This window comes from Ursus maritimus, unplaced genomic scaffold, assembly GCF_017311325.1.
Source record: "Ursus maritimus isolate PB19 unplaced genomic scaffold, ASM1731132v1 scaffold_29, whole genome shotgun sequence".
NCBI lineage: Eukaryota > Metazoa > Chordata > Mammalia > Carnivora > Ursidae > Ursus > Ursus maritimus.
In genome coordinates, this window is record NW_024425452.1 from 10,242,947 (window position 1) to 10,270,190 (window position 27,244).

General features: G+C 36.9%; 1 protein-coding gene across 1 annotated transcript in view; it reads right to left on the reverse strand.

Annotated features, from left to right (window-relative positions):
- Positions 1–27,244, reverse strand: part of PKHD1 (PKHD1 ciliary IPT domain containing fibrocystin/polyductin) — a 431,701-nt gene that overhangs the window by 144,690 nt on the left and 259,767 nt on the right. The window contains 2 exon segments of the mRNA XM_040643571.1: positions 1,775–1,888; positions 18,062–18,199. Of these exon segments, the coding sequence (XP_040499505.1) occupies positions 1,775–1,888; positions 18,062–18,199 (252 nt within the window).

A 27,244-nucleotide genomic window follows, 5' to 3' on the forward strand; every position in this document is an offset into this window, starting at 1 on the left:
ATTCCTCATATTCCAGAGGTCTCAAAATGGTTTGAGCATGAACCCAAGCAGTAACAAAATTATGATTGTGCACCCCTAATGCATGTGTATTTATTTTTAGAAAAATATACATATCTATGAATATATTCACATATGTTTGAACAGAGCTCTAGCATTTTCTTCCTGAACCCAGATGTATTGTCTGTATACCGCTGGATTGGCACATACCGTGGTACAAAGACTCAAGACACAAATACTATGTGTTAGGTTTTAATCCAATGTGAACAACAACAACAACAACAAAAAATCTCAATCAGTTAGAATCTAACCAACTGCTTATGTTACTACCTATATTTTTTCCATACTCTAATTCAGAAAAAGTCATAAAACTTTAATTGGGATTAATGGAAATGTAAGAAATACTCTCACTTTCAAGACATGTTCTGGAATAATCAATCTTTCATAATAATAGTCATATGTGTATGACTATACACATATATACAAGTTTCATATGATATCATCATCATCATCATCTCAAAAAAATTCCATCTTCTTTACTATTGGCTAAGTAAACTAGGAAGTGGAGGAATGTAAAGTAATTTAGAGAAATTTCCAACAACAAAAATTTTAGCAAAAACCACTTAGTTTCCTTAAATTTGAGTTATACAGAAAATATGATTGACCAGACAAGTAGATTTCTTAATCATTTTCAATCATCAAAGATCTACTGTAAAATTACACCATTTCTTAGTTGTTTCAAGATTATAATACTTAAAGAAATTAAGATCTGTCATTTACTTATGTCACAAAATTTTAAGCATGCAGTGAAATAAATATATCATTCTTTATTCAATTTAATATCAGAGAAAATTTTAAAGCCCCTAGCTTTGCCACATGGCTGGAGTCAAGGATTAAGACAGACATCCTTGCATACTCCTAAAACAAAGTTTCATCCAACGTGGTGCTGCATTACACAGAGTGGACACCACAGGCAAAAATAAATTGAATGTTCCTGCTATCCATTTAATTTGTCAACTTGAAAAAAGTAAAAATATTCTTGAACCTCATATTCTTAAAAAGATAAAAGCACGGATGAAAAATCCTTTGGAAACAATAAAGCTCTGTTGAAGTACAGTACTATCTGGCAATGGCTATCCATTATGAAACTAGGTTATCAAACTTCACACCATCCTAATATGGTTGCTTCCATTTTACTGGGTTGCTGAGACCTTAGAAAATTAGTAATGCCATAGAAAGAAAGTGAGAAAATGCTAGAATAAACAGCCTTTTATCCCTGTCCCTTAAAATGGAGTTAGTGAGGCTCTCACATCCTGGTTGGTGCAAGGCTGGTCCTGGCTTCTGTGCTCCTATATAGGTCAATTTTAAAATAGGATTTGGTGCTGTGATAGTATTGAATGAAGAAACTGCCAACAGTAAGTGTTTCTTAGTAATCTAGAGATCTACCAATTTAAAAATATCTCAACCACCACATAGCATTTACGGTTGATAACAGACACTTAGTCCAGGCTTCAGTGTCTGACCAATTTGGATATAAATCTAAGCTCTGACACTATAAAGCTGTGTGGCCTTCTGCATATTGTTCGTCATCTCTGAATCTTATTTTTGACAACTGTGAAATGGAGACTATTACAGGAGACCTGGTATGTGAAATAATAAATATAAATTATCTAGAAGAGTGCCTGGAATTTAGTAGATGTTCTATGGATGGTACTTCTATATCAGAAACACACACATTTCATTTCATTTTTAATAAAAACCCGTATTATACTCTCACCAATTGTTCCTGGGTCAATATGAATTCCATTGAAACGGTCACAGAAAACTCCCTCTGAGGCTCTAAGGACAATCAGAAGCTTTTGCTCTTTTTCTAAGGGATTTTTCAAAGTACCTGTTTACAAAGAAAAGTATATCATTTAAGTTAATTTGAAATTAAAAGAGAGAGGAGGAAATCGTCATGTAATTTAGAGGATGCAAAGTAGATGCTATCATGTAGGCTATATGGACAAGAGCCAATGGTCACAAAGATGAAATAAGAAATGGGGAAAAAATGGGATGCGGTAAACTTCTCAGAAGTAGACTGAACTACTGCTCAGCAAATATTCACTGTCCTTTCTCCATTAGGGAAGGGTATACTTTCCTGACTTACTAAAATTTAGTCTGGTCATGTGACTTGTTTTGGCCAATGAAATTTGGGTAGAAGTGATAGTAATACCAGTTCTGAGTTGATGCTTTTAAATACTTCCCCAGTTTTCACCAGATCGTTTGCAATTGTGTTGCCTGTCATGAAAGGAGAATTCCTTAAATAACACCTAGTGTCTGAATGAAGAGACATACACCACACACCTGAATAGAATTGCATAAGCTGAAACTGATGTTAGCATAAATATTTGCGGTTGAAAGCCACTGAGATTTGGGAGGTATTTGTTACACACTATTACAGCAAAACCTGGCTGATACACTGTCTGTGGCTGGATCTCTAAACTGCTTTACATGTACTTTTGCATTTAATCCTCACAGCAAACCTGAGAAGGAAGCATGATTCTTGTCTTGGTTTTAAATATCCATACATAACAAGGCTTAGAGGTTAAGGGATTTGTCCAAATTTCTCCAGCTAGTACGTAAGAGTCTGAATTTGAATGATGGTGAATTTGAACAATTTATGCCAAGTGATTTATTAAACAAGTACTAGGTTCTTTTCTAAGCCTAAGTTATTTTAGCAGCATAAGGAGACGATCTGTTCAGGCTACGAAGGTCAGCGTTACTTTTGACTTCTGACTTCATTCCATTGATGCAAACAGCGGAGTTTGGTCACTTTTACAGCTTGCAAATTGTTTGGGGAATTCTGCCGGAATAGTGCACGTATCAACCTAACAAAGGGGTTATTTTCTGCAGAACATACATCTTAAGATACAGAAAGTATTACCAAGACTTCGGTTTTCAAGAAGCAACCAGGGCAAAGATAGTCCCCAAATTACACCCTGGAACAACAGGTTGACAACATCTGTTAGCAAATGAGACTTTCCAGTTTAGAAATTCCTGAACACATAACCAAAACTGAGGTTGCCAAATACAGTATGAAGTCTATGAAGTCCCTGATGAACTGAAAATTGCCTGGTTGTCACTTTGGTTAAGTGGTCTTTCAGGGGGCATAAAATCATTCTCCTCAGCCGGCATTCCACGTACACACCTGGTCGGCCAGAAAGTTCCCATGTGAGTGTGAGTGTGCAGCTTGCTACATCTTTATAGTCTAGCCTTCACAGCCATTAGTCCACGAGGCCGTGTTGAAAGTAAGCCTCCGAGAGGTAAGGCAATCTGCCTGGAGCCACACAGCAGGTCCGTGGGCAAGGATCAGCCCCCACAGCCTGTGTATACCCGATGAATGGCCTAAGACCACTGCTACTCCACGTAGGCAAAGCCAATCCTCAGCTGAGTGACTAATGTATCCTCTCGGCCCAAACAAAGACGTGCTAGAGCTGAAAGAAGGAGAGCAGGGGAGGAGGAGAATGTGAAGAAAAATGTGCGTGGTGTGGCTCTTATCTAGCAGCTTCAAGTCTGTCCAGTAAGCCGTTTTCCAACTGTGATTTCATTTATTTCACGGAGGGTAGTTTAGATTCTTGGGAGGAAAAATGGCCTAGCACTAAGCAGATACCAGAGAGAAAAAAGTAGGACAGTTTTTGCCCTAGAGAAATGTATGCAGAGTCCCACAAAGAGAGTTCAGCGTTCCTCTAAAACCAGAGATTAAATCAATTATGCAGCCCCAAACTGCAGCACACGCGAGCTGTCGCAGAAAGTCTGGGCAAAATTAGTCTCTGCCGTGATATTTTGGTATCTGAAATGACCAGAGTTTGATTTTTTTGGGTGTGATGTGGGGGAAGGGAATGATAGAGGATAGGGACTAGGTAGAAAGAAGACAAGAATGAGCCAGGAGGGGGGGAAATTATGCTATTTTCACATGAAAAGGCAGTACCTCTTGAATGTGTACAAGCTGGTGAATGGGAAGCCCTAAAGGCCAGGCTCCTCTTTTATTCTCAAATCTAGCAATCAAAGAGAGGTGAGGGCTCTCACCAGCTTGGGCTTTGTCCCTAAATGACAGTGGCCACCTCTGAGAGAAAGCTCTCAAGATAATGCAGTTCCTCTCTGGTTTTCCTTTTCCCAGCTGCTTCAAGCTGCTCTAAACTGTGGCAAAAGGCATTTTTCAACTTGGATGAATTTAGATACCCGCGATGGAGGGGAGATCATTGTCCCTGCACTGCAGACATGCCCAGTGTTTTTGCATACTTGATTTCACTGAGTTCTTCCAACCCTCTGATGGATTATTACCGAGGTTCTCATGAGGGAACTGAGACAAAGAGAGGTTAGGTAACTTGTCAGAAATTACACAGCTAATAAGTGGTGAGACTTGGCTTAGACTTAATAGGTACCATCCTAGGACACGGGGACATCGGGGAACAGGAAAGAAGTAAAGGGAGGTTGCCATTCCTTAGTGTGATGGTGGGCCATGGAGGGGAAACAGAATATGTTCCAGATGCTAAAATCACCTGGGGAGATGGAAGAAAATAAGTTCTGGTATACAAAAGATTACTGTTATAATGATCTGAGGAATATGGTACAAATGGATTCCATGAACTTCAAAGGTAAGAAAAAGGGAAAAGAACATTCTATTATTTTATTAACTAAATCTCTTTGATGGAATCAAGTATAAACTTAGTTTACACTTAAGCCCACTCTCTCAACATGACTCCCCACACCTTGTAACTAAGCCAACACACACTGAATTACTTCCCATTCCCTTTACACTCTCCCATCTGCCCATGAGAGTCCCCAGGCTTTAATATCCCCACCGCTGTCCCGTCTAACTCCTAATCATCCCTCAAAACATGGCTCCACTGTAATTTATTTCTAACAGCCTTCCATGATTTTGAATTAGATGCCCTCTTTCATGCATAAAAATGTCCACACCCCTTGCTGCAGTAATTCTCCCCCCAAGGAGCTTGTCCTGAAGAAAGAATATGGAATATGGACAAAGGTGAATGCCCTGAGTTCTTCACTGAGGTGTTATCTACTTATAGTAGCAAACAATTGAAAATACTTTGAAATAACAAATGATTGGAAACCACTTTGTCCATTTAGATCCCTTCCTTTCCCCCCAGTTGCCTTGACATGCTCAAAAGCTGAGTCACCTAAGTCCCTAAACAAGCCCAAAGCCAGCTCTGATGCTACCTCTTTGGGGATCCTTCCTTGTCAGCAAAGACTGGGTTAAGTGGCCCCCTATGGGCTGTCACAACATACCATGGCTTATCTCAGTACTTCTAAACTCTGCCCTAAGTGCCTTCTCCCTGACGGTCTCCTTCTCTTTACAGTGAGTTAATTGAGAGAAGAGACTGTGTACTGCCAATAGAGTTCATTTACATTTTATCACAGAAATGGTGAACCAGTTATTTTTACCAACCTTCTTGTTTGCAGAAAACAATCAGAAATAAAGAGGGATATTCCAGAGTAAAAAAGATCCATTTCATCCATGTTGGAATAATCTTAAGCATCTATGCGTCTAGCATCATAGTTGCAGAGTAAATAAAGCAAAAACTGACAGAGTTACAAGGAAAATAGGTATATCTATAACAACAGTGGGAAATGAAACATAACAACTCACAGAATAAATAAAAAGCAGTGAGCATATAGCAGTTCTGAGCAATATGATCGGCAAATCTAACTTAATAGTCAGAGATGAAAAACTGAACCCACGAAGAACATGTATCATTTTCAGACATGCACAATAGAGTCACAAATATTGATCCTATGGTGAACCCAAAGCAAGTTTAACAAATTTAAAAGGATTGGAATCATATAGCATGTGCTTGCTGACCACCGTTCAAACAAAATATACAATTCATATTAAGAAGGTTTATAAAATGATCTATATTGAAATAAAGATTTCCCAATTATCTAGAGATACCATTAAGAGAGTGAAGAAGCGAGCCACAGAGTAGGCAAAGACATTTGCTATAATATAACCAACAAAAGGTATATTCTACAATATATAAATGACTTCAATAAATCAATATAAAACAGATAATACGTCATTGAAAAAAGGCAAGAGAACATCTACCTCACAAAACAAGATCTCAAATAGACAATAAAAATTTTTAAGTGCTCAATCACATTAGAAATGAGAGAAATGTAAATTAAACAATAATGAGATCCCATTACACACCCACTAGAATGGACTTCTGTTCAATGAAGCTGGGTATTTTTTATTTCATAAACTTTTCTTTATATGCATGTCATATTTCACAATAAGTAAAACTTAATTTATTGTTATGTTTCAAGGACACCCATCAATAAGTGCTTGTTGATCAAAAATATGGAAACTGACCAAAATTATATTTGTTTTACTGCTTCTCCATGCCATTAATATTTTTACAGCTTTATTGAGATATAAATAATATGCAAAAAACTGCATATATTTAATGTATACTGACTAAAATTTTAGACATATCTTCTTTTCAGGTCCTTTCCATTGAATTCAAAGCAACAAACTGTGTTTCTAAATAATTTGTATTTCTGTCCAAGTAAACCTTGAAATTCCATGAAATATCATGATTGCACATGAAAGATAGGTTAAGAAATTACCCCCCACCAAATCAATTTTGCACATTTTCTTTTGTCCTCTGAAGTAGGTTATATCATGATGACTTTAGAAGTTGAGCTTGTAACTGGAGCAAAACTATTTTTCTCATGTCCTGCTATAGCTATTTTCTTCAGAGCAGAGCCTCTAGAACATTCTTACTATCAGACCAAAACTGACAAATAGTGCTAAGCCAGTTAAATTGTGAAGCAGATTTTATTATGAATTAGCTTTTAATTCCTAGTGTCCATTTGACCCACCTATCCTCAAAACACTGCTCCCCAAAAGAATCAAACTTGGTTAAAAACAAAAACAAAAACATAGGAGAGAGGGGCTTTCAGTCCAATGAGATAATGATTGGTCATAAGAGTAACCAGTAGGCACAATCAAATGATAATCTCTAACCCATCTGAGGTGATTTTATTCAGGCTGACAAATTTTTATCATTGATGAGGCCTGTCATTTTGTCCAACAATTGATAGAATATTAAAATAAAAGTTAATACATAATTTATTCATTCACACACTGGCAAAATGTATAAAAACTCTTAAACCTTTATAAACAAGGGTCAGCTTATTCACTTCTGTAAGCCTTGGTTTCTGCAACTAGAAAATAGGCATGATAACAGCATACGTTTGTTGAGAGTTAAAAAATGTACTGCATGTTATGATACACAGCCCAGTGTCTACATATAATAGAAAATGTTTCAAGTGCTTTGAAAAATGTTGGCTCTTAGTAGTAATAATAGTAAAAAATAGTAGTAGTAACAGTAGAGAAATGACACATTTTAAAATTAACATTTAAATTTAGAAACTAAGAAAAAGAAGGCAAGCTTTTCCCAACTAGTAATGTTCTGTGTCTAAAGTGCTAGAAACTATTAGGTAAAAATATTAAGTGGTTACTTATTTGAATGTCCAGCCCAAGGAACTGTAGGGAATACAATTAAATTTATCTTAAATTCAAACGCTGATAAGAGGTTGCTAAACAAGGAAACAAATTATTCATTCATTCAGTCACCTGTTTGCTTAAAATAATTTAGTTTTTCTATGCAAAAATAATTAAATAATACTTAACAGTTATTTTATTTATTATATAATTTATATAGTTATTATATAACCATTTAAATCATTTAAAAATAATAAATGTCTATGGAATTTTATGCTATTGTTACAGAAGTTCAAAAATCCAAAATATAGTTTGGGGGACACCGACTTAGAAAATATTTAAATATTAAAGGAAGAATGTTACTGTTTAGTAGAAACTGATAGTCTGACAAAACAGAAGAATTATTTCTTGTGTTAGTGTGTTTCTTTAAAATACATATATAGTTAAGATAAAGTGATGTTTATCTGTCAGAGAACTGATATCCATCTGCTTAATTTCATTTTGAGATACGTATTAAACATTGGCTGCCAGTTTGCTTCGAGACTCACAGAAATGGAGTTTAGTGCTTTCCTGAACCTGCAAAGAATAAAGCTTTTATGTTTTTGTCCTTATAGTTTAAAAAGTGCAATATTTAAAAGTAACATTCTTTTTGTGTCCCTTTTTTATTTCATCAGCTAACACATAGTTTAATTAGAGAATTGTCAGTGTGAACAGAAACTGATTTGTTGACTGATGGTTCATATCAGCTAATTTTTAAATGATCTATTTTGCAGACCCTAGGTATACTTATATTTACACTTTAAATGTGTGAGTATTTGTATGATTTTCTAATCATAGTTAAACTTCAAAGAGGAGATATATACTTTTTAACTTAATATATTATTTTTGAACATCACTACAAGATTCTTTCTGGCTACTCAATGAGTCTAACTACTGGGTATTGTGGCTTTAGGCTAGAGGATATGTTTTAATCTACACTTTTCTCTGGTTTGTCTCCTTTTTATTACTTAATCATCCAATGAGCCTTACAGAACTGTCAGTTTGGAAGGCAATAAACTGTGTATGGATTTTTCTTCTTTAGGATTGAGAAAGTCCCAATCATGGAAGCAATGAAAGAAACTTCCATACACCTAGTACTTCATTTCCTGACAATCAAAGTCATGTGCTAATGATGACCTTAGGCTCCTGGCTACAAATGTGAGACAGGGCTGACAAATACCCATCACTAGCTCTGCAAAACAATATGTGACAAGTTTTAGGATAAAAACCCAGTTCTTAGCATAATTACTGAGCAAATAGGCAGCATATCATGTGACCTGGTGGTGACAAGCCAAAGAAACAATGAACTGCCATGTCCTCAGGGAAACTGATGTTCAGGGCATGTCTTCGCTTACCTAGGGATCAAGGAGGGTTCTATTAACTTTTAAAGACACTAATTATTACTGGTAATCCCTCTCTGAAATCCACCTACAAAATATCAGAAGAAAGTTGTCCATTTGCAAGTTTAGAACCATGACATTAAAATACTCTTTCCTGGGGTACCTGAGTGGCCCACTTGATTAAGTGTCTGACTCTTGATTTTGGCTCAGATCACGATCTCAGGGTCATGAGATTAAGCTCCATGTTGGGCTCTGAGCTGGGCATGAAGCCTGCTAAAATTCTCTCTCTGTCCCTTCCCACCCTCACGCTCTTTCTAAATAAATAAATAAATAAATAAATAAATAAATAAATAAATAAATCTATCTCTCTATTGAGTTGAACATTTGAATGAATAACAAGTTAACATCATTGATATCTAAGATAACAAAGAACACACTTTAAGGCATAGGAATGATGTCTCCTCTAAGAAGAGACACTGGTGAAAAAGATGAGTTCAGGAAGCTACTCATGGTCAAAGAAATACAAAATGTAAAACAATCAACAAACCAAAGTTTATTAAACAGGCTTTGAGTTGGGCATTTTTATGAGTTTTCTTCTAGACAGACTAAAAATTGAAAATACTTTGGATTTGCAGGATATCACCAACTTTTCCAATGTGTTTCACCACTGTTTTATTCCTTTCATAGAGGGGGGAAAGCATTGCAGTCATTTACACATTAACACTATAATTCTTTCCTTACAGATGTAGACATTTAAATGTAGGGACACTGAACATGTTACAAGAAAAATGCATTGAGCTGAAAGACAGACTTAGATCTATCCATTCATTTATGTATACGCTAATCAGTCACACAGCACAGTATCAGAAGTCTACTATGCACTAGGTACTTTGGTTACAAAATGTCTGAAGAAGCCTATCATCTAATATACAGAAGGCATTCATGAAAACATACCATTGCATAACAATAAAATGAATATAATAGTGAAAATATGAACTAGTGAATGGACCAGAAAAAAAGACACTGAAACCTAGTAAATGAAATCAGGAAGTACTCACAGTAAAGATAGTCCTTAGGCACTGGCTTCAAGTATGGGTATTTAAGGTAACTAAAATAGCCTCTAAGCCTGGTCCTGGTCTTTATCAGCTAGGAGACCTGGAAACAAATCAGGAATCTTATCTGTCTTGCTCACTGCTGAGTACTCAAGTCCCAGGAAGAATTTCTGGCACAGAGCTGGCATTCAATGAAAGAGAGAGAAAGGGAAGGAAGCAGGAAGGGGACAGAGCCAGGGATAAATCTATAAATAAAACTTTGGAAAATCATCATATCAGAGAAATTATCTTCTCCTTAATATTTACTAATTTGCCACATTTTATTATCCAAAAGAAAGTTATTCATGAAAGCATATAAAGATTTCATGATCACTCTTAATGCGGATGACTGTTCATTTTTAAACATGAGATTTAATATGTTTAACTGCACTTAAGATTATACTAAAGCCAAAAAAAAAAAAAAATGAAGTTGTTAAAGAATAGGTAAATGGTATTGAACTCATTAAAAGTTACTGTCCCTCAAATAATTTGTTGAATTTTTTCTTTGTTCCACATTCAAAATAACATTTTATATTAAAACCATACTGGACAGCCATTATAAAAAAACAAAAACAAAAAACCAAAATAAGATGGCCAATTTCCTTTCCTACTTTCTTTGCTTTCTCTGCTATACCTTATATTAATGACCACTCTCTCTTTCTTGTAAACTGCCTCCTGTGTTTCAAGATATTCTTTTCTTATCATTTCATTTTCCTTCTACTTACACTACTGTTTCTTTTCCATCCTCCATCCTGAGCTCAGCTTCCTCTACCACCCTTAAAAGGCTGGTGCTCCTCCAAATTTTAACCACTTATGCACTCCACTGAAATCCAGTTTTGAGGGGTATGAGTCTATGTTTTCAACAAACAACTGTAAGGGCTTCCTATGTGCCTGACACTATTCAAGCACTTTAATAAATACTCAATTAATTCTCGTAAAACTCCATGAAATAAGAACTATAATTATTCCCATTTTGGAGGTAAGGAAACTGAGGCAGACGTAGATCCTGTAACTTACCTATAGTCACTCAACTAAAAAGTGGTAGAAAGGTAATTCTATCCTCGCACTACCATCAACCCAGATCTCCCAACCTGAAATGTGGAATGTATTCTAAGCAACTCCTTCTCACCTCACATCAAAATTGCCACTAGGTTCTAGTGATTTCTTACACCCTCAGTATTTCTGCAATTCATTTTTTCTTTTTAATTCCAATGCCTTAGTCCATTTCTTTTCTCTCCTGAAACACCTCAACAGCTTCTCACATTTCACTGTGCCCCTTCCAATACACCATCCACACTGCCAGGAGTGATCTTTCTAAGACCAAATTTAATTATGTCACTTCCCTACCTACAACTATCCAGTGACTACCCACTCACTGCCTTCATGATAAAATCCAAACTCCTGGGGTGCCTAGGTGGCTCAGTCGTTAAGTGTCTGCCTTCAGCTCAGGGCATGATCCCAAGGTCCTGGGATGGAGCCCCACATCAAGCTCCCTGCTCTGCTGGGAGCCTGCTTCTTCCTCTCCCACTCCCCCTGCTTGTGTTTGCTCTCTCACTGGCTGTCTCTCTCTCTGTCAAATAAATAAATAAAATCTTAAAAAAAAAATCCAAACTCCTTAACGTAATGTGTAAGTCCAAGAAGCTTCACCAGCTACCACCATTCTATAAATCCTGCAATTCAGACTATTCCCTACAATTTTCGGAAGGTATAATGCGTTTCCACAAAGATGTGCCTTTTCAGATCTCTTCCTCTATTTTTAAGTGCCCTTCAGGTTGGGAGATGGGACTCTTCCAATTATGTTACTACTTGTTTGTCTCCACTATTTTACTGAGACATCTCTTGCAAACTAGGGTTGATGACTAATATTTCTGTACATCCAACTTCTCCCATGGTACTTGGCAAACAATAGGCAATGAGCAAACACATGATGAATGAAAGAATGGACACACAGATGAAATACTTCAAGCTTATCCCAAGTGTTTTATCAGATTAATGAGACAATCGCTGAATGAAGAATGAAATTGAGTTTGCCATTTGTGATACAGCTATAACCCTCTAAGCAAAGCTATGATCTTAAAGTTCCCTTCTAATTCCATAGCACTCTATCTTTCTACTCTACTAAAAGTCACTTGATACCTCTTGCCAGCACCAGTTGACTTAAAAGCAGGACCACCATATAATTCCACCATGTTAGGACTTGGCTCAGATGGCATCAGACAGCAAACATACTCTGGCAGTGCTCTGTGCCAATGTCCACATCTATTAAGTCTGTTTACTAACCAGTCTTATTATTTATTTCATGTTGGGATTTCTTTAGGGTGTGGTAGAATTAGACAGATGGGTTGAAAGTCTTCCTTCAGGCATAATACACATAAAATTGGGCAGATGGGTTCCAGTAATCAACCTTTAGGCCTAGAACACATGGACAAAGCAGGGAGAAAAATAATACACCATTGTCTACTAATAGCTAAAAATACAGTTGGGAATGGACAAATTATAAAGTAAGATTTAAAATGTATAAATCAAAACCGGAAAGTTTCTGTGTCACTTCCCTTCAAAGTATATTTTTTCAGGCAACAAGTTTTTATTATAGTGATAAGTGAACTCAGAAGCCTAAAAAACAACTTATAAATAAAAGACTAATCTTAGCAATAGATGTCAACCTGAAATACATTTTCTAGTCAGAAGAACAAGGCTCAGTTTTATTAAGTGCTTCTCTCAGTTAGCTGAATGAGGATTTTATAGGCTATTAAATAAATGAGCAAATGATATTAATCTGGGAGGAAAAGATCAGAAACTAAAAGGATTTCCCCACTGTGGGAAAATGGATTGAAATGATAAAATAAAGAGATAAGCAAAAGTATCACACTTAGATCCCCCTAAAACTCAGGGGAAAACAAAATAATCCTTACACAAGTGTACAATGTAGAGATATGAAAAGAATAGGAATTAGAGTTGACAATATAGTTGGCAGGACCAACAGCATGAAGGGTTGGACAGAGATGTTAGTTTAATGTCTGACTGTATTAATAAAAGGATGGTATATATTATGGTAGCTGGAAGCTGATTGTGCTGGAGAGCTTCCGTTGACACCTCCATTTCCACACTCCGCCTTTCTTTTCTCTGCTCAGTTCCCCAGGATGCTGTTGACCTACACGCACTATATCAACTTCTCCTTTCCTCTGAGCTCAGGTTTAGCCAAATGATAGAACAAGCAAGAGATAAGGGAGTAAAGAAAGTGAGATTAAGGTATTTTTCCCCATAGGTCTTTTCCTGTACCAAGTGAATCCCAGATACACAAAAGGTCATGGCACTATCTGGCAATCACCTCCACACATCCCCCCCAACTCTAATCCCAGCAATGTCTTCCTTTTCTCACTCCTTTAAAGCAAGGGGTAGTAAGGATGCTCTACTCTTACTAGCCTTAGGGAAGTCCCCATGCCATTTGGATTTTTTGTGAATATTTCCTTCATTAACATCTCCTCAAGTTGTCCAATTCAGTATGGCGCCTATTTCCTTCAAGCACCCTGACAGGTAAATTTCACCAAATACCTATAACATGCCAAGCATGTAGAAAGAGCTGTTATTTTTAATGGTTTTAACATCCCTCCAAGGAAGTTTCTATTTTGCCACATATTTACTGATGAGTAAATGGATGTGTCCAGAGGGTGATTTGCTTAAGGTCAAACAGCAAGTAGGTAACCAAGCTGGATTTGATCCCAAGCCATTTGACTTAGAGCCCATGCTCGTCACTATACTCATTTTACTCTGTTCAGAGTAAGTCAGGGTCCACCCAGGAAAAGTTCTTTCCCTCTGGCTTCATACTCTCAGAGGAATTGAACAAAGTGGTGTTTGAAGGCAATGTTAGAGAGTGTGAGGGATCTCATAACTCAGATATATGAAGTGAGTGCAAATTTGTAAAATCTGTCTGAAAAGTAATTTGACAACATGTATCAAGGACCTTAAAACATGCACTTATCTGAACGGAGAAGAAATACAAAAACAACCATAAAACAAGTAGCAAAATGGCAATGCCTACATACCTATCAATAATTACTATGAATGCAAATGGACTAACTGGTCCAGTCAAAAGACATGGAGCGATGGAGTGGTTTAAAAAGCAAGACCCATTTATATGCTACCTACAAGAGACTCATTTCAGACCTAAAGACACATGCAGATAGAAAGCGAAGGGATAAAAAAACATTTATTGTACAAATGGAAGTGAAAAGAAAGCCAGGGTAACAATACTCATATCAGACAAAACAGACTTTAAAGCAAAGCCTATAACAAGACACAAAGAAGAACACTACAAAATCATAAAGGGAACAATCTAATAAGAAGATATAACAATTGCAAATATTTATGCACCCAACATGGGAGCATCCAAATACATAAAGCACTTATTAACAAATATAAAAGAAGTAATCAATCATAGTAAAATAATAGAAGTTATCTTTACACCCCATTTGCATCAAATGGATACATCATCCAAACAGAAAATCGACAAGGAAACAGTGGCTTTGAATGACACATTAAATTCACAGATGGATCTAACATATATTCAGAACATTCCATTCTAAAACAGCAGAATACACATTCTTTGCAAGTACACATGGAACATTCTCCAGAATAGATCACACAATAGGCCACAAATCAAGTCACAACAAGTTCAAAAAGAGTGAAGTCATAGCATGCATCTTTTTCAACCATAATGCTATGAAACTAGAAATCAACCACAAGAAAAAATCTGGAAAAAGCACAAATACATGAAGGTTGTATAACATTCTACTACTCAATAAATGGACCAACTGAGAAATCAAAAAGGAAATCAAAAAATACATGGAGACAATTGAAAATGAAAGCATAATGGTCCAAAATATTTGGGATGCAGCAAAAGTTATTCCAGGAGGGAAGTTTATAGCAATATAGGCCTACCTCAAGAAGCAAGAAAAATCTTAAATAAAAACCTAGCCTTACACCTAAATGGAAGTAAAAAGAACAAAAAACAAGACCCAAAACCAGTAGAAGGAAGGAAATAATAAAGATTAGAGCAGAAATAATCAAAATAGAGACTAAAAAAACAACAGAACAGATCAATGAAACCAGGAGTTGGTTCTCTGGAAAGATAAAAAAAAAATTGATAAGGCTTTAACCAGACTCTTCAAAAGAGAGAGAGAGTGAGAGAGAGAGAGAGAGAGAGAAGACACAAATAAACAAAACCAGAAATGAAAGACGACAAATAATAACCATCACAGAAGTCCAAAGTTTACTAAGAGAATATTATGAAAAATTATATGCCTACTACATGCCGACAAATTGGACACAACAGAAGAAATTGATCAATTCACAGAAACGTATAACCTCCCAAAACGGAATGAGGAAGAAGTAGAAAATTTGAACAGAACAATTACCAGCAATAAAATTGAACCAGCTATCAAGAAAATCCTGATAAGCAAAAGTCCAGAAGCAGACGGTTTCACAGGTAAATTCTATGAAACATTTAAAGAAGAGTTAATGCTTATTCTCAAACTATTCCAAAACAATAGAAGACAAAGGAAAGCTTCCAAATTCATTCTATGAGGTCAGCATTACCCTGATACCAAAATCAGATAAAGGTACTACAGAAAAAGAGACTATAGGCCACTATCTCTGATAAACACTGATGCAAAAATCCTCAACAAAATATTAGCAAACTGAATCCAACAATATATTTTAAAAAATCATTCATCATAATCCACTGGGATTTATTCCTGGCATGCAAGGATGGTTCAGTATTTGCAAATCAGTCAATGTGATACATCACATCAACAAGAGAAAGAATAAACATCATATGATCATTTCAATAGATGCAGAAATAACATATGACAAAGTACAAGATCCATTCATGATATAAACCCTCAACAAAGTAGGTTTAGAGGGAACATACCCCAACATAAAAAGGCCATAGATGAAAAAAAACACAGCTAGCATCATACTCAATGATGAAAAACTGACGGCTTTTCCCCTGAGGTCAGGAACAAGACAGTGATGTGCACTCTCACCACTTTATTCAACATAGTATTGGAAGTTCTAGCCATAGCAATCAGAAACAGAGAGAAATAAAAAGGCACCCAAATTGGTAAGGAAGAAGTAAGACTTTTACTGTTTGCGGATGTCATGATATTCTATATAGAAAATCCTAAAGACTCCACCAAAAAACTACTAGAGCTGATAAATGAATTCAGTAATACAGCAGGACACAAAATCAATATACAGAATTCCATTGTATTTCTATACACTAATAATGAAGTAGTGGAAAGAGAAATTAAGAAAACATTCCTATTTATAATTGCACCAAAAATAATGAAATACCTAGGAATAAACAATCAAGGAGGTGAAAGACCTATACTCTGAAAACTATAAAATAATGGTGAAAGAAACTGAAGACAACACAAAGCAATGGAAAGATATTCCATGCTCATGGATTTAGAGAATATTGTTCAAACGTCCACATAACCCAAAGCACTCCCCACATTTAATGCAATCTTTATCAAAATACCAACAGCATTTTTCACAAAACTAGAACAAATAATCCTAAAATTTGTATGGATCCACAAAAGACCCTGAATAGCCAATGCAATCTGGAAAAAGAACAACAAAACTGGAGGTGTCACAATCCCAGATTTCAAGAAATACTACAAAGCTGTAGTACTCAAAAAAGTATGGTACTGGCACAAAAACAGACACATTGATCAATGGAACAGAATAGGGAGCCCAGAAAAAAACCCATGATTATATGGTGAATTCATCTTTGACAAAGCAGGAAAGATTATGCAATGAGAAAAGGACAGTCTCTTCAACAAATGGTATTGGGAAAACTGGACAGCTACGTGCAAAAGAACGAAAATAGACTGCTTTCTTACACCATACACAAAAATAAACTCAACAAGGATTAAGGACCTAAATGTGAGACCTGACACCATAAAAATCCTAAAAGAGAGCACAGGCAGCAACCCCTTTGACATAGGCCATAGCAATATATTTCTAGTTATGTCTCTTGTGGCAAGGGAAACAAAAGCAAAACTAAACTATTGGGACTACATCAAAATAAAAAGCTTCTGCATAGCAAAGGAAACAATCAACAAAACTAAAAGGCAACCTACTAAATGGGAGGAGATATTTTCAAATAACATATCTGATAAAGGGTTAGTATCCAAAATATATAAAGAACTTATAAAACTCAATACCCCGAAAATGAATAATCCAATTAACAAATGGGCAAAAGACATGAACAGACATTTTTCAAAAAAAGACAAACAGATCCTTACCCATAGAGAACAAACTGGTGGTCACCAGAAGAGAGGTAGGTGGGGAGATGGGTAAAGCAGGTGAAGAGGATTAAGAGGACACTTACCATGATGAGCACTGACTAATGTACAGAATTGTTGCAACACTGTATCATACATCTGAAACTAATATAGCACTGTTAACTATACAGGAATTAAAAATTTTTTTGAAGAATTTATTTATTTATTTCAGAGAGAAAGATCATAAGCAGGGGGAGTAGCAGAGGGAGAGGGAGAAGCAGACTCCCTACTGTGCCGGGAGCCAGATGCAGGGCTTGATCCCAGGACCCTGAGCCAAAGGTAGATGCTTAACTGACTGAGCCACCCAGATGCCCTGGAATTAAAATTTTTAAAAAAGTTTTGGAACTAGACAAAGGTAATTGTTTCACAACAATTGATTAATTGTTCCTTCTGAAAGACTAAGCCATAGGTAAATTCTTGTACAAAGGACCAAAGGCAGAATTGATCTGTGGCCTGCAGGGAGCCAGGAGCCCTGCCATGAGCAGCAGCATGGGAACCCTAGGGCCAGAAGTATGGCCTGATGACAGCAGGTGGACATGAGAATGACCCATCAAAGTCACCTCTGTGTTGTCTAAAGCTTGTAGAGGAGAAACTTTCCTAATTAACTTGCCCCTTCCCTTAACCCTCCCTAAACTCCATTAACCAACCTGCTGGATGATACCACCATTTTCCAAGGCCTTTCTCACAGAGTTAATTCCCACTGGGCTCCCAATCGTTGTGCCCTGTACTTACCAGCTTTCAACTCCCCGCCTGCAATGACCATGCACGCCACACTCAGAACATTGCTTCTGTATACAGGGAATTCTAATGTCCCCATCACATAAAGGCCTTTGAGGAATGGAAGATTTGTATCCACAAGGACAGTCCTGTCTGCGGAAGAAAAGGAAATTGCTCAGACACATAAGCAAAACAAGAATCGCCTTCTCTCCTCCAGTGATTTACGCGGGGGATCTCCAGGCAATTCAGGAGATGCTTACATTGCTACCCATGCCAGGACAGGTGTAGCAACTAGAAGAACAAATAGTTTGTTAAAGACTAGGTCTTAATAAGGACACAGGAGGAAAAAAAAAAAACACACATGATTAATACATTCTTCCACTGCCCCACAAACCAAGTGTTATGGCCAAAAGGTGTGTTTATGCTCCAAACCCCCAAACCTATGTATTTTATTTCTTATTTTTTAGAGGGTGGGGAGGGGCTGAGAGAGAGGCAGAGAAAGAGAATCCTCAAGCAAACTCCCTGCTGAGCACAGAACCCAATGCAGGGATCGATCCCATAACCCTGAGATTATGACCCAAGTTGAAATCAAGAGTCAGATGCTTAACCAACTGAGCCACCCAGGCACACACACCCCCTCCCCTGCGCAGGCTTACTTAGTGCAAATGCACTAAAGGTTCCCTATCCAATGTCCCTTCCCTTCACTTTGGCTATAGTTTCCAGGACGTAGGGAACCACAGATATGGCCCCTGAAGTCAGATTATTTGGATGTGAATCCCAGCTCTGTCACTTATTAACTGTGTGAACCAACACCTTTATCTCTTTGTCCCTCAGTTATCTAATCTGTAAAATGGGAATAATAAAAATACCTGCTTCATTCATAGGGTTTTCGTGAGGGTGAAATGAGTTCATAGATCTAAAGCGCTTACACGGTACTAGTAAGTCATTCTCAACCTACTGATTTAGAGAGACATTTGTGTTTCCCAATTTATGTTTCTACCACATAGAGCAAAGATCAGGCTTGTGCTCAAGAAATGCTGGGTATTTTCATTACCGGTACTGTTGTCAATTAGTCTGGCATGCTTGTAGAATTCATTGGACAACTTAAAACCATTGTTCTTCATCTCCCCTTTCATAAAGTTTCCATATAACTTCAGGAGAAAGGAAACATAGATTTTTGTCTGAATGTAACAATAGGGCAATACGTGAATAAAAATTCTCATTTAAAACAGTAAATATTTCATGTATGCCAAAGTATTAAGCGTTATTTTCTGAGGCTTAGTAGTAATTCAACACAAATTAAAGAACTCAAATAAATGTTTCTGCCTGAATTCAAGTACTGTAATCACTGACACATGTAAAGGTTTTAAGGAATTTTGTTAACATAATCTCATGGCTCATTCCAGGAAACAGCATACCCTGCTGTTCTTAAGGACCTGCCCTCCAAATTAACATCTCAGAGGTTGTCTTTCCGAGTCCCCAACTATTCCCTAGCTATAAGACTGCCACACCCTCCTGTGGCAGAGACTCTAGGGTTTTAAACCAACTATTTCCCTTTTCTCTTGGGTTCACAGTTAGACCATCTTTTCTAGCCTTTTTTTTTTTTTTAAGATTTTATTTATTCGACAGAGATAGAGACAGCCAGTGAGAGAGGGAACACAAGCAGGGGGAGTGGGAGAGGAAGAAGCAGGCTCCTAGTGGAGGAGCCTGATGTGGGGCTCGATCCCAGAACGCCAGGATCACGCCCTGAGCCGAAAGCAGACGCTTTACCGCTGTGCCACCCAGGCACCCCTTCTAGCCTCTTTTGTAGTTAGGCGAAGCCACATGATTGAATTGTAGTCAATAAAGTGTAAGCAGAATTAAAGTGTGACATCTGTAGGCCTCCAGCATACACTTTCTCCTCTCCCTTGTCTCTCAGTTGGAGAGGAGAACAATGGTTCTCAAGGTATGGCTGTGGCCCAACTGCATCAGCGCCACCCACTCACCCACCAGAATCGACCCAAGGTCTAGCTCTGCTGGGAAGACATTTCCTGTCTTCTCCCCTTTGGACCCACCACTCCCCCCACGGAAATCTCTCTACCTCCTGATAACATAACATTAAAACATTTGATTATAATTTTATCCATAATTAGTATATGTAAGGAGGTAACTGTCACTCGGCTGTTCCTCAGTGTAATTGTGACTTTCTCACTCACTGTAACTTTCTTAGGGGAAGCAACCGTCCATTTTTAAAAATCCCTAAAGCTTACTGTGACATTAAAGATAAAGTTGTTAAATAAATGTTGCCCAGATCTGCCGAGTTTATTAAATTCAAGAGCACATTAGTAAGTAATACAAAATGAACAAGCAGGCTAAACAGATAAAAATAAATATATATTTCAATTTCATCTCAGGTACTTTAAAAACATTCAAACAAAAGAGTGAAATACCTAGAGAATGTTCTAGGTTTAATACACATTTTGTGAGTTCATGAGTTTTATATGATTTCAAAAGCAAGACAGAAATTATTTCAAGTCAGCACCTTAAAAAAAAAAAAAAAACAAGAGTTCTACACCGATGGCATTTCTTCCAACCTTTGGCACAAACTACCAACGTTTGGCTGCTGGGCCTGATTGTACATAATGATTAAATTGCTTCAAAAACTATTTTCTCTCATTCACGGAGTACTCACGCACATAAAAGCATGATATTAGGCTTCTTTTTAACAAACTTTATCAGGTAAAATATGACAATAACACAGAATCTAAAGTTTTCCTTTTGGTCTTCATCACATATCCTTCTTAGAAGAAATTTTTCCTTTTAGTTGCCTTATCTACTCCAAATATACCAACAAATTTCACACAAATCATAGACAGCCTAACTCTTGTAAGCTCCATGAGAATAGAGACTATAGCTATGATTCCCACTTTTATTTTCTGAGGAACTGGAACTATAGATACTCAGAAATAACACCAAAGAACACACACAGACACACACAGACACACACACACCCTGCATGTAAAATCTAATAGGTATTCGAGGGGAAGTACAGGATGAAGACAAGAGTAGAAACATTGTTCTTATTGCTTTCTGTGCCACCTTCCACTTTGAAATTTCCTGTCTAGGGGCTCCTCGGTGGCTCAGTCAGTTAAGCATCTACCTTTGGCTCAGATCATGATCCCATGGTCCTGGGATCGAGCCCCATATCAGGCTCTCTGCTCAGCAGGGAGCCCGCTTCTCCCTCTCCCTCCTGCCTTCTGGTGCTCTCTATCAAATAAATAAATAAAATGTTAAAAAAAAAATGAATGAAATTTCCCGTCTATTCACCTTTTCTTCTTTCTTTTCCTTCCCCATGATGTGCCAAATCTTGTTGGGTGGTGGGAAATCAGCCATGAGTAAGACATGGGTCCTATCATCAGATGAGGATAGATAAAAAATAAGTACAATGTGGTATACTTGAAATGATAATACAGTTGACCCTTGAGCAATATGGGTTTGAACTGCATGGGTCCACTTATACACGGATTTTTTTTTTTTTTGTAAATACTGTAATACAGTACTTACTGCAAATGTCCTTTATCTTCCTTATGATTTTCTTTTCTCCAGCTTACTTACTGAAAGACGACAGTAGATAATATATGTAACATACAAAATACATGTTAACCAACTGTTTATGTTATTGGTAAGCCTTCTAGTCAACAATAGGCTATTACTAGTTACGTTTGAGGGGGTCAAAAGTTATATAAAGATTTTTGACTGCACAGTGTAGGGGATCAGAACCCTAACTCCCATATTGTTCAAGATCAATGTATATTTTTTCATTATATAGAGGTTGACCTCATCTTTTTTCCCAACTACTTCAAAATGGAAAGTCTATTAATGTGCCTAATAACAAAATTCTGCTAAGATGAAAGAAACATATGCCCTATAAATATTTCTTTTTTTTTTTTAAAGATTTTATTTATTTATTTAACACAGATAGAGACAGCCAGCGAGAGAGGGAACACAAGCAGGAGGAGTGGGAGAGGAAGAAGCAGGCTCATAGCAGAGGAGCCTGATGTGGGGCTCGATCTCACAACGCCGGGATCATGCCCTGAGCCGAAGGCAGACGCTTAACCGCTGTGCCACCCAGGCGCCCCGCCCTATAAACATTTCTATAAGGGAATTTTCATATCACAGTAACAGAGACTACAGCTATCATTGCAAGTAACAAAGGGAGAAAAATTCATTCCAATATAGTCTCCACAGCAAATCAGCTGCAGGTCCAAACTGACCAACCCTCAACTATAATGACAGCTTGTAGTAGATGTTTCTCCCCTCCAGGTGTGGAAAATTAGGATCAATATGCCACTTTCACTAAGTAGCCTCATTTCCATGAAATTCCTCAAAACATTTCAGGAAAAAAATCACTCAGAAACAGTTATTTATACAACCCACTTAAAAACATAAATGATAGACCACCTCTAAAACGGTGGCCTGATGCTTTTCATCCTGCCTTGCTTTGACCAAGGCTGTTCCATCCTACTCTGTCAGTGACCAATCTATCCTACTTGAGAGAATGAGCACGGGCATATGGAGGGAACCATCTGGAATTTCTGTTGCTTGATGGGAGGCTGATAGGGGAACAGATCTGGGGAGAGACTCCAAAAAGAATTAACAAGTACCAGATGTAATTAAAGACTGCTTTTTCCCCCCAAAGGAGCTCAGGACCAGCCTTGGGGTGGCACCTCTTGGTTCCGAATTATACCCCCTTTCCACTTGTTCATCTATCAAGCACTAAACATCCCACCATCTTTATTTTAGCATCTTTTGCCAAGCAGTGGTTTTTTTTTCCCCTTAAAGAGCTGTATTTTGACAATAATAAGGACAAAGCCTTAAAAATAATATCTGGAAAGTTAACGCTAAGGAGGAATCACCTGAATTTCCCCATGTATCAAATATACCAACAACAAAGAGGCTTTAGTCTTCTGTAAATGCACTAGCTCCCTTATGACCAGAAAGCCTGAACCAAATCAAAAGGCAGATGTCTCTGACAGAGGGCTGGGGATTCTTTTGTATTGGGACTAATCTGGTTACAAGGCATTCCGTATCATTTCAACACTAGATTTAAACTCATTTTTTTTTTCACAGCAAAGTCAGGGAATCAAGGTCACTATTGTGTAGCATTCCAAGGGTCTGACACTTGTCTAAATCCTGTAGAAATGAGATCAAGGGCGAAGGGCACAGATCCTGGGAATAATGATGGGGTCACATTAACAGGCATAATTTAGGGCAGGCCGGCCCACTGCTTCTATGGTATTCACTGTATCAGGCCCCATAACTTAGGTGGTGAAGACAGTTTCCATTACAACCCTGCTATTGTCAAAAACACAGCTTACAACCAACTTTGGACATAGCTCAGACTTCTGAGGGAGCGTGATGGCATGCAAGGGCAGAGCAGGACATACAAGGACTATTTGTGGGCTTGTCATTTTCCTGTACCTTCCATAATTAACAATTAAACACAATTGTTTCTACATTCAGCCTGACCCACAATACTTTCCCATAAATATATGCACAAATGGAGAAGTAAGTTTTAATGCCATTTGAAACAGTAATTTGGTGGTGTTTTCTTTCCTTTGTAGTCTTGCTTAACTTTTGGTGAATCCAACAATTTATCCAATAGTCTGTCTATACAATTTATGAGAATGGCTGGCACACAAAAAAGGTACTCTTAAAATAGAATGGGAATTCTCATACGTAAATAGTTCACAGGGATGAAAGTTTAGTGTGGTTGAAAATTAGTGTCAAAACTGGGGATGTACTGTATGGTGACTAATACAACAAAATAAAAATTATTTAAAAAAATTAGTGTCAAGTAGCCTAATTTACACAGATGATGGTATTCGTTTATCAAGAATTCATTCTATTGTAGAAAAGGCAGAACAAAGAAGAGCTAGAAGGTAAAGATGCATTCTTTCTATAACGAAATTCTTTTCAAAGAGCTGGTAACTTTATAGCCTGCCTTTTTATCAAATCCACACAGGTGGTTTCTTTATTCTACTCTGCCTATCATTTTCTTTCAAACTGGTCTTAAAAATAGGCACAAGAGGCAGTTTTCAAAGTGCCCAGAGGCACATGATTCAAGACTGAAAGCCAGCTTCCTTAACACCTTGAAGAAAAGCCATCTGTCTGTCTGCCTGCCTGTGGGCGAGGTGGGAGGGGTGGGGAGCTTGGGGGAGGGGCAGTTTTAACTTTGGATAATAAATCCGCATCCCACTCCCCGTGCACACTCTCTCTGTCTTTCTCAGTCACATACAGACATGCATAACTCTCATAGTAGAATCAACATTTTAAATTATGATATTTTAATTGATCAATAAAATGTTTAACATACAATGTTTATCTCTTCCTCTAGTCTATACCATCTGTTCTTCAAAAATATTTTGAATCTATTTAATAGGAAGGTCTTTAAGTAAAATTACCAACTGTATCAGATCAATCCTCTGAATCCCAAATTCTGAAAGGAAAATGCCAGAAGGTGCTGCTGTTTTCATAAGAATAGAAAAGAATCTGTGCCTTCTCTCATTCCAGGCTTTCTTTGTTTTATTTTTTGAATCTTCGGATGGTGTTGCGCTGCTCTTCTCTCCATTAGACCTCAAAGAATTCAGAGTGACCAACTTGGTGGTGTCTTTTTTTAAAAAACAACTTTAATATTAAAAAATATTGGTATATAATCAACATACGAAAAATATGTATATGTACATATTTCATGTATACAACTTAATGAGTTTGGAGATAGGTACATAACCATGTACCCATCATCCTAAATCTACCCATTCTTTCCAAAAGTTTCCTCCCACCCTTTTCATTTATTATATTATTATTATTTTGTGACAAGAACACTTAGCCTAAGATCTACCTTCTGAGCAAATGTTTGAGTATATAACACAGTATTGTTTCCTGTGGGCAGATCTCTAGGACCTGTTCATCTTCAATAACTGAACTGTGTACCCTTTGGCTATCACCTCCCCATATCCTCCTCCTCCCAGTTCCTGGCAATCACTCCATTAAAAAAAAAAAAATAGGTTAGTGAGTGAGATCTCGTATGTAGAATTTAAGAAACAAATCAATCATAGGGGAAAAAAAGAGAGAGGCACACCAAGAAACAGACTCTTAACTTTAGAGAACAAACTGATGGTTACTAGAGGGGAGGTGGGTGGAGGGATGAGTTAAATAGGTGATGGGGATTAAGGAGCGCACTTGCTGTGATGAGCACTGGATGTTGTGTGGAAGTGCTGAATCACTAAATTGTACACCTGAATCTAATATTACACTGTATGTTAACTAACTGGAATTTAAATAAACATTTTCTTAAAAAAAATTTTTAAAATTTTAAAATGGACAAAGGAACTGACTAAACATTTCTTTAAAGAAGACATACAAATAAACAAGTAATAGTAAAGTGTGCTCAATATCACTAATTAATCATCAGGGAAATGCAATCAGAACCACCATGAGATATCACTTCATATCTGTTAGTGTGACTTTCATCAAAAAAAAAAAAAAAAAGACAAAAAACCCAAAACAAAGATAACAAGTATTGGTAAGGGATTAAAGAAAAGGGTACCCTGGTGCACTCTTGGTGGGAATGTACTTGGCACAGCCACTCTGGAAAACAGTATGGAGCTTCCTCAAAGAATTAAACGACCCTATGATAGTAGGGTAGAGGTATCGACCCAAAAGAAATGACAGCAGGTTCTGAGAGAGCTATCTGCATTCCCATGTTCATTGGTGTTGCCATTTGAAACAAGGTCCATGGTGCTCTGGTTGCTTTGATGTCTTGAGTCTCAAAAAGAAATCTAGACCTTGTAATCCCCAGAAGACCTAAAAGTGAAAAGTATACCTTTTGAGAAACATGAGGTCAGATTTAAACTATAGTTTGGCTTTATCCACGTAATTTTATTACCTCTATAGATCATTGATGAATCTATACTAACCATAAGTTTGAGGACAAAATCCCTCTTCAGTCATTATGGTGAATGATCCATATATATGTGGAAGGGCATAAACTGGTAGCTCTCAGGCAATGGAATCATTACATTTTTACATGTTACGATTAGTGTCAAAGCCAAGGACACACAGATCTTATTTTCCTGTGGGGTTTTTTATTCATTTCCTTAAGAAAAATAATGAGACCAATTGCTAGTTAACAAATATATTTTCACACTTTAACCCTGAAGAAAAAAAATGAATACCCATAAAATAAATGATTTGTTCCTGAAAGAGGCTATTCAGGCATAGGCCCATATAGCAAACATTCTATTCAGTGAGTTTATTTCCCCCATCAAATATTTTTTTATTTGAAAATAAATACTCTCTTTCTGTCTCTGCTTGACCTGAGAGAAGGCAATATGTCCAGAACAGGGTGAGATTTTCATTTTTTTAAAGTTATTTTTTTTCTCCAGCTTTCAATTGCTGCTTCTAACTGGGAAAAAAAACCCAAAACAAAACAAAACAAAAAACCCAAATCCTAAAACATTACTAAATTTCTTAAAGAAAGATATTTATATCCTTTTTGTTTAAAAAAATTATATCTATTATTGCATAAATCCATAATTAATGCTTAAGAGAGAGCTTAGACTATAGTACCTGACTAATAAATATTGAGAAAATAACCTCTATTCTACATTTTAATATGTTGTATCAAAATTTATATTTTTTGGACAAACTAGTCTATGAATTATTTCCTAAATTCATAAAGTGCTTATATTCTATATAAATATAAAAATTACTTCTGTAGACACTTTCACTGTTCTCAACACTCCCATAGTTTCCATGGTTACATTTTCTAGAAATTCCCAAAGCCTTTAAGAATGTTTAATAAATTCCAATAAATAATTGTATTTATTTAATGCAGAGTTCCTGCTTGAAGTTTCCAAAATAAGTTCCTTTCCCCTTGAATTCAAATACTGTCCCAGAGACCATGAAGTTTCCTAGAACTTTTACTCACAATGCTAAGTATTTCAATAACAATATCCAGATCTTATAATCTCTGCCAAAAACCCAATGCTCTATAATATCTCCATGGTGCCTGGCAAAGGTACTGAAATCCCCATCTTTAGAGCTAATCCCGTTTTTAATCCAGGGTACCTAGAAGTTTCTAAGAGAAGAATGATATGTAAAGAAAAGCATTTTTATTGATCAATACATATATTCATTCGTCCATTCATTCAATTA